The sequence below is a fragment of the Erythrolamprus reginae genome, chromosome 11, assembly GCF_031021105.1.
Source record: "Erythrolamprus reginae isolate rEryReg1 chromosome 11, rEryReg1.hap1, whole genome shotgun sequence".
Lineage (NCBI taxonomy): Eukaryota > Metazoa > Chordata > Lepidosauria > Squamata > Dipsadidae > Erythrolamprus > Erythrolamprus reginae.
Window position 1 is genome coordinate 4,597,368 of NC_091960.1, and position 8,454 is coordinate 4,605,821.

The 8,454-nt window shown below is 47.4% G+C and overlaps 1 protein-coding gene across 1 annotated transcript; it reads right to left on the minus strand.

Annotated features, from left to right (window-relative positions):
- Positions 1-8,059, minus strand: LOC139174320 (uncharacterized). The gene is made up of 5 exons (XM_070764617.1): positions 8,041-8,059; positions 7,294-7,440; positions 1,042-1,491; positions 761-871; positions 1-209 (listed from the first exon to the last, which is right to left on the minus strand). Exons 1-5 carry the CDS (start codon positions 8,057-8,059, stop codon positions 1-3), a joined length of 936 nt encoding a protein of 311 aa, XP_070620718.1.
- Positions 8,060-8,454: the final 395 nt, after the last annotated feature.

The following is an 8,454-nucleotide window of genomic DNA, read 5'->3' on the forward strand; positions in this document are numbered from 1 at the left end:
TTAGGGGAAGGCAGAGGAGGGAGAGGGGGTGGAGGATGAGGGGGAGGAGGGGGTGGAAGAGGAGGAGGATGTGGAGTGGGACGAGGGTTTAGGGGAAGGCGGAGGAGGGGGTGGAGGAGGAGGATGTGGAGTGGAACGAGATTTAGGGGAAGGCAGAGGAGAGGGTGGAGGGGGTGGAGGAGGAGGAGGATGTGGAGATGGACGAGGTTTAGGGGAAGGCAGAGGAGGGGGAGGGGGTGGAGGGGGAGGAGGAGTTCGAGGAGGAGGTTTAGGGGAAGGGGGTGGAGGAGGAGGAGGGGGTGTGGGACGAGGTTTAGGGGAAGGCGGAGGAGGGGGTGGAGGAGGAGGGGGAGGGGGTGGAGGAGGGGGTGGAGGAGGGGGGGTGGAGGAGGGGGAGGAGGGGGTGGAGGAGGGGGAGGAGGAGGTTTAGGGGAAGGGGGTGGAGGAGGAGGAGGAGGAGGAGGGGGAGGGGGAGGAGGAGGAACAGGTGGAGGAGGACGTGGAGTGGGACGAGGTTTAGAGGAAGGTGGAGGAGGAGGAGGAGGGGGTGGAGGAGGAGTTGGATGAGGAGGTTTAGGGAAGGAGGGGGAGGAGGAGGGGGAGGGGGAGGGGGTGGAGGAGGATGTGGAGTGGGACGAGGTTTAGAGGAAGGTGGAGGAGGAGGAGGAGGAGGGGGTGGAGGAGGAGGTTTAGGGGAAGGGGGTGGAGGAGGAGGAGGAGGAGGGGGAGGGGGGAGGAGGAGGAACGGGTGGAGGAGGACGTGGAGTGGGACGAGGTTTAGAGGAAGGTGGAGGAGGAGGAGGAGGAGGGGGTGGAGGAGGAGGTTTAGGGGAAGGGGGTGGAGGAGGAGGAGGAGAGGAGGGGGTGGAGGAGGAACGGGTGGAGGAGGACGTGGAGTGGGACGAGGTTTAGAGGAAGTTGGAGGAGGAGGGGGTGGAAGAGGAGGAGGAGTTGGAGGAGCAGGTTTAGGGGGAGGGGGTGGAGGAGGGGGAGGGGGTGGAGGAGGAGGAGGACGTGGAGAGGGACGAGGTTTAAGAGAAGGCAGAGGAGGGGGAGGGGGTGGAGGAGGAGGAGGACGTGGAGTGGGACGAGGTTTAGGGGAAGGCAGAGGAGGAGGGGGTGGAGGAGGAGGAGGAGGATGTGGAGTGGGACGAGGTTTAGCGGAAGGCAGAGGAGGGGGAGAGGGTGGAGGAGGAGGGGGAGGAGGGGGTGGAGAAGGAGGAGGACGTGGAGTGGGATGAGGTTTAGGGGAAGGGAGAGGAGGGGGAGGGGGAGGAGGAGGAGGGGGAGGATGGAGAGGAGGGGGAGGGGGCAGAGGAGGGGGTGGAGGAGGAGTACGAGGTTTAAGGGTAGTGGGTGGAGGAGGAGGGGAAGGGGGAGGAGTGGTAGTATTGTAAGTTTTTGGGGTAGTGGGAATAGTTAGACTAAAAGTTTTGTTGTGAAGTATAGGAGGAGCTTCAACCCAGTGGAGGCAAGAACTCAAGAGATATGCTGCATGGAAAGAAAAGAAAATGAAATATTTAGTTCAGCAAGAATTGGCAAATAACAGTAATTTGTGCAGTTTGGCAATCAAAGCTAAAGGAATATCTTCCATGTTCCACAGTCATAGCTGAACCACTAATTATAATCTTTGAAAAATCATTCAGGACCATTTCATTACCAAAATTATGGTCCCTAGCCACGGTCATCCCCATCTTCAAAGAAGGAGATCCCCGTCTTGTTGAAAACTCCAGAACAATCTCTCTTTGCTGCGTCACATGCAAAGTCATAGAATCTGTCATAAACCAATCAATTACCCTTCACCTAGAAACTAACATACTCTCTGACAAACAATTTGGTTTCAGGAAAAAATTATCTTGTAACCTGCAATTCCTTCCCTGCAGAAACATACGGACAACAAACACATCTCAATCAGGGCAAATCAATAGACGCAATTTACACTGACTTTTGTAAAGCCTTCGACTCAGTGGTTCATGATAAACTACTTCTAAAACTGAAATCATACGTCATCTCAGGATCCCTACATGACTGGATAACTGTGTTCCTATCAAACCGACAAGTGGTCAAAATAGGGAGCGCCCTATCTAATCCTGTTCCTGTTAACAGCAGTGTACCCCAAAGCAGTGTACTAGGACCAACACTCTTCATACTCTATATAAATGACCTTTGCGACAACATTACAAGTAACTGCATTCGCCGGTGACGTAAAACTCTGGTAACAACCGATAACACTACTGGTCTCCAAAAAGACAGAATGGTCAAACGTCTGGCAACTCCAAATCTCAACCAAAAAATGCTCTGTCCTTCACATTGGCAAAAAGAATCCAAATATCAAATACAAGCTGGATAAACAAGACCTGGCAGACAACCCTGAGTTCATAAAAGACTTTGGAATACTCGTATTGAACGACCTAAGTGCCAAAGCCCACTGCAACAACATAGCAAAAATGTCTTCAAGGGTTGTTAACCTCATCCTACATAGCAAAGCATACAAAACTTTCGCCAGACCAATCCTTGAATACAGCTCATCTGTCTGGAACCCACACCTCATTTTGGACATAAATACATTAGAAAATATCCAGAGATACTTTACGAGAAGAGCCCTCCACTCCTCTACTCGCAACAGAATAACTTACACAACCAGCCTTATAATCCTAGACTTAGAAAGCTTAGAACTGTGTTGCCTTAAGCATAGCCCATAAAATCATCTGCTACAATGTCCTTCCTGTCAACAAATACTTCAGCTTCTACCAAAAGAACACACTATCACACAACAGATACAAACTTAAAGTAAATCACACCAAACTCGACTGTAGAAAATATGACTTCAGCATAGAACTTAATGCATGGAACTCACTACTGGACTCTGTAGTATCATCATCTAAACGCCAAAACTTTACCCTTAGACTATCAACTGTTGACCTCCTTAGAGGTCAGTAAGGGGCGTGCATAAGTGCACCGGCGTGCCTACCATCCCTGTCCTCTCTCTTATTAGTACCAATACCATGTATATAAATAGTGTCATTTCTTTGTATACTACCAATACCTACTTGACAAAAATAAATTAATAACATAAATAAGTTTAGGCTCCGGAAGAAAGGAGTTAAAGAGGCAATTGTAGAAAGGTAAACTTCTGGCATCGTTTTTAGGATTAAGACTTTTCGACTCCTATCCTGTTACCTTCCCGTGAAGTGGTACCTATTGATCTAGTCACAGGTGCATGCTTTCGAACTGCTAAGTGGGCAGGATCCCTGGTGTTCGGGTCTTGAGCATCTTTAAACTCTGCATCATTAACCACTGAGCCCTTGCGCCCGCTATGCACCATTCTCTAAAAACTTGCAAGATATAGTTTGTAGCAAAGCTGCTAAAAAACCCAGGCTTACTCTTAACAGAAAAGCTTGGCTTTCCAGTCCAGAGGAATCTGCACCTCTATAATTGTCTGGTTCGGTTCTGCAACCCAACAAGACCAACACAGACTTCAGAGGAGTATCTGCAGAACTGCAGAAAAAGCAATTGCTGTCAATCTGCCTTCCATTGATGACATACCATACATAAATTGTATAGGCCCGGCAGAGGTGAGTTTTAAGGAGTTTATGGAAGGCAAGGAGGGTGGGGGCAGTTCTAATCTCCAGGGGGGAGGTGGTTCCAGAGGGTCGGGGCCGCTACAGAGAAGGCTCTTCTCCTGGGTCCCGCCAAACAACATTGTTTAGTCGACGGGACCCGGAGAAGGCCAACTCTGTGGGACCTAATCGGTCGCTGGGATTCGTGCGTCAGAAGGCGGTCTCGGAGATATTCTGGTCCGATGCCATGAAGGGCTTTATAGGTCATAACCAACACTTTGAATTGTGACCGGAAACTGATCGGCAATTCCCTCAACACTGTCAAACTATTTACTAAGTCTGCCCTTCCATTTCTACAAGTTTTTTCCCATCATTCCTCTCACCCATTTTCTGCCACTCAGGGCTGTATGACTGCAACATGTTGCTTGTATCCTAAGATTTTTTATTAATATTGATTGTTTCTTCATTTATTTGACCCCTATGACAATCATTAAGTGTTGTACCACACGTTTCTTGACAAATCTATATTTTCTTTAATGTAAACTGAGAGTATATGCACCAAGACAAATTCCTTGTGTGTCGAATCACGCTTGGTCAATAACGAATTCTATTCTATACTATTTAAGATCCCACCCATCTCCCTTTCCCCAAACCCATTCCTTGCTCATCCCCCGCCTTTTAATGGAATATCTGTACCTCACCTGCTAGTAACCAAATCAGCCAAGATAGTTTACATCCAGAGGTGGTAACAACTGTCCAGTGATGTCTCCATGGTATTCCTGCCACTTTTGGATGGCTCTTAACCATGGCAGGGGATTATTTTTCTGCACAGCTGGAGGTCTGGAACATCTCCATTTATTTCCCCCATCAGCTGCTTTGAAGCCTGAACTGAGTCCACCTACTATTCACCCATCCCCAGTCTATCCTCTATAGTCTGGGGCATTGGCAGGGATTCCCATCTACCTTTTCCAGGTCACAGGAAGAGGTCATAAAGCAAATAGGTGAGTCATGGTGAGCAAAGGATTCTGGCAAATAATTTTTAAAAAAATACCTCTCTGGATTAGGGGCTTTAAAATAAAGTTAACTTTTCTTTATTCAGTGGTGTTCAACCTTTCTAATGCCCCATAATACAGTTCCTCATGTTGTGGTGACCCCCAACCATATGTCTAGCACCAATTCTCCCAACAGAGCTTGAAGCTGCTTGGTAGGAAGGTCAGAGGGACACGCCTGATTGGTCGGATTGTAAAAATGTGTTCCAAGGCACCAGAATAGAAGCTTTAGTTCCTAACACCACGCTACAATTGTCGTACAGTCAGGACTTTATTCCATCGTGACACAGGAAGCTATTTTGCTGCCCCTGGGATTTTAGAGGGTAAAATGCTGTTGCTTAAAGCATGCGTTAAGATGGCCTGGGCTTCCCAGATGGATGGAATTCCTTTTCTTGGATAGAAAGCTGCAAATTCCACTGTGCTGGTTGAATTCGAACCGTTCGGGGTGGGTGGTGTTTTGGTTTTTTTTAACCTGAAAAGAAGAACAAAAATCAGAGCCAGACAATTACACAGCTTATTTAAGACCAACCTTCCAAAAACCAGAGGTTTTATCCAAACCACTAGGGGAGTGATGGCGAACCTATGGCATGGATGCCATGGGTGGCACACCCAACCATATCTGTCAGCACATGAGCTGTTACCTTAGCTCAGCTCCAGCACGCTCCTTCCTGGAGCCAGGAAGGGTGAAAAACGAGCCTACCGGCCCACCAGAGGTTGGGAAACAAGGTATTTCTGGCCTCCAGATGACCTCCAAGGGAGACAATTTTCACCCATCCCAGGCATTAACTTATGGGTGTGGGCACTCATGCAGGTGCGATGGTGTGTGCCCACACACTTTTGGCACCCAAGGGAAATAAGGTTCCCCATCACTGCACTAGGGTCAAACCTCACTTCAAATTTTCCTAACAAGGAAGCTGGCCACTTTAAGAGATGTGGATTTACATAGTTGAGCAGTAAAACACATGGTGGCTGTTCTCTGTTTTGTGTGGTCTTTTATATAAACAGAATTTCTAACACTTGGCCATTTTAAGATCTTTGGACACTAATTCCCAGAATTCCCAAGCCAGCTCTGGGGAATTCTGGGAGTTGAAGTCCCTCTCTCTTAAATTGGCCAGTTTGAGAAACACTGAGTCTAAACGTAGTAGTCTTCGCTAAAATTTGACTTGGTGACTATCAAGATAATAGCCTAATTACATCGTAATAAAAAAATTGGGGAAGGGGGTTGCGATTACAAGTAGTCATCAACTTATGACCACAGTCAAGCTCCAAATTTCTGTTGCTAAGCAAGACAGCTGTTAAGTGAATTTTGACCCGTTTTACGATGCTTCTGGCCACAGTGGTTAAGAGAATCAGTAACACCGCTGTCTGGGGGCTTCCCCATTGAATGTCAGAATGTGATTACACAACTCTGGGTAAGGGATACGCAAAGTTGGTTCTTCTATGACATGTGGACTTCAACTCCCAGAATTCCTGAGCCAATCGGGCTAGCTCAGGAATTCTGGGAGTTGAAGTCCACATGTCATAGAAGAGCCAACTTTGCCTAACCCTGCCCCAGGTTATTGCAACCGTCCTAAGTACACGCCAGTTGCCAAGCATCTGAATTTTCGATCATTACAATACAATCGTTACAATACAATACTATATTTGCATGACAAATAAAATAAATAAATAAATAAAATAAATTTCATGCTGCCTGCATGAAAAACAATCCTAAGTCACTCCTTTTATCAGTGCCATTGCAATTTTGAATAGTCATTAAACAAATGGTTGTAAGTCCAGGACTACCTGTATTCCATTCTTAGTCAATGTAGGTTGGTATTAAAAAAGGTAAGACCGAATAATCTGGAGAACTAACCCATCAAGTGTAATTTCCTTCTGCGTCCGCATTCTGGTTGCTTCATTCTTTATTTGCTGATCTACAGGGAAAAAAGTGGAGGTATAAACTAAACAGGAATTCTTTCAAACGAGCAGCGAGTTCTTTCTTTCTCTTTCTTCCTTTCCCCCAATATTTCTCCTTTTTATCCCAAAACACATGACAAATCGTCTGAGCTTAACTCAAAGATTCCTTTAATTAGGAGCACCAGCAAAACGTTTTTCTCTCACTGCAGGCTGACACATCTGTCTGGCAGGGGAGATGAACAGTTGTCTGCCACACTTATTCATCTCCGCCCTCTGCCTTTTATCCCCAGAGCTAGGGTGGGGCCGTGCTAGCAGTGGTAGATCCTCTGTTCCAAGGACCAGCCCATAGATTTCCACTGCTCTCCTCTCCTCTGCCTTTTGGGCATCCACATGTCAGGCATAGGACACAGCTGTTTCTCCTCTTCCTCATCAGCCACCTCCAGACCTAGAGGTTGTTGACTCTCCATCTGAGGGCTGATGGACGGTCCAAGCCCTGCCTCTCTCCCTCTCTCTCTCTCTCTCCATCCCTTCTCCCCCTCTCTCTCCCTCCCTCTCTCCCTCCCTCTCTCTCTCCCTCCTCTCTCCCTCCCTCCTTCTCTCTCTCCCTCCCTCCCTCTCGCTCCCTCCCCCCCTCTCTCTCTTTCTCTCACATATGCACACCCCTTATGACCTCTTAGGAATTGGGAGAGGTCAACAGTGGAAAGTCTAAGGGTAAAGTTTTGGGGGGTTAGGTGATGATACTACAGAGTCCGGTCGTGAGCTCCGTGCATCAACTACTCGGTTACTAAAGTCGTATTTCCTCCAGATCTGCAGATCCTCAGCGTGCTGCTGCTCCTCCACGAACTGCAGATACTCCGCGTGCTGCAGCGCCTCCACGTACTGCAGATCCTCCGCGTGCTGCGGTGCTTTCACGGGGAGGAACTGTTGGTTTCCTTAGAGAGACACACAGACACAAAATGAACATGGGTCTGAACACTAAGTTGCAATGGAGCCATCTTGGCCCTTAGTTTTAAACTAGATTTAGATTTAATTGGATTTGTATGCTGCCCCTCTCCGGGGACTCACCGGGGCGGCTCACAGCATATACAGAAAAACAAGAAACAATAATAACAATCCAATTAATACATTAAAAAACAATCTTTAAAATTCTAAATAAAAAAACTATCATTCATTCAACAATCAAACTAAAGCGTCCATTGGTCAGGGGGGAAGATCTAGGACCCGTCAGATGACATTGGTCAGGGGGGAAGATCTAGGACCCATCAGATGACATTGTTTGGTTGACAGGACCTGGAGAAGGCCAACTCTGTGGGACCTGATTGGCCGCTGGGATGTATGCTACAGAAGGCAGTCCCATAAGTAGCTAGTGCCATCACCATTGCCGAGAGGATATTCATGGGAGCGCCTTTTTAGGTCTCCGCCAAGGAGGTGGGGTTAATAACAGGCATTCACCCCTCCAGGCAGCAGCATTCAAGTCTTGAACACAGGCTTGTTGTTAACCTCCCACCCAGCATCCTAAACACGTAAGCTACCATGCTCCTTATGATCCATGCTATTTGGTGTAAGCAAGAGCATTCAAGGACTATGGAATTGGATAACAACTTACTTTGCTCGTGCTTTAGGTGCTGGTCCTGGTGCTGTAGGTGGAGGTGGTGCTACTGCCGCCGTGCTGACAGCCCGGGAAGATGGAAGAATACTACTGAAGAATCAGAAAAACAAGAAGCATGAAAATTCCTTTGAATGCTGCTGTTCAATGTGTTGTATTTTGATTCCTGTGCTTGCATCTAAGGAACGTTGGGAACGGAATAACTGCCGCCACTTTGCCATGGCCAACTCACCATAGGACAGTGCTTCTCAAATATTGGGTTTTTTTATCACCAACTTATTAACTATATTACCCCTTGAACAGGTGTGCTCACTTATCTTATGAGATGCCTGCTCAACTG

Excerpts from the sequence above, each read along its gene's own strand:
- LOC139174320 (XM_070764617.1), bottom strand. Across the intron at positions 1,492-7,293 it reads CTGGAGGAAATACGACTTTA|CATATCTCTTGAGTTCTTGC; the intron begins GTAACCGAGTAG and ends CTTTCCATGCAG. Across the intron at positions 872-1,041 it reads ACCCCCTCCCCCTCCTCTGC|CCTCCACCCCCTCCTCTCCT; the intron begins CTTCTCTTAAAC and ends CCACCCGTTCCT.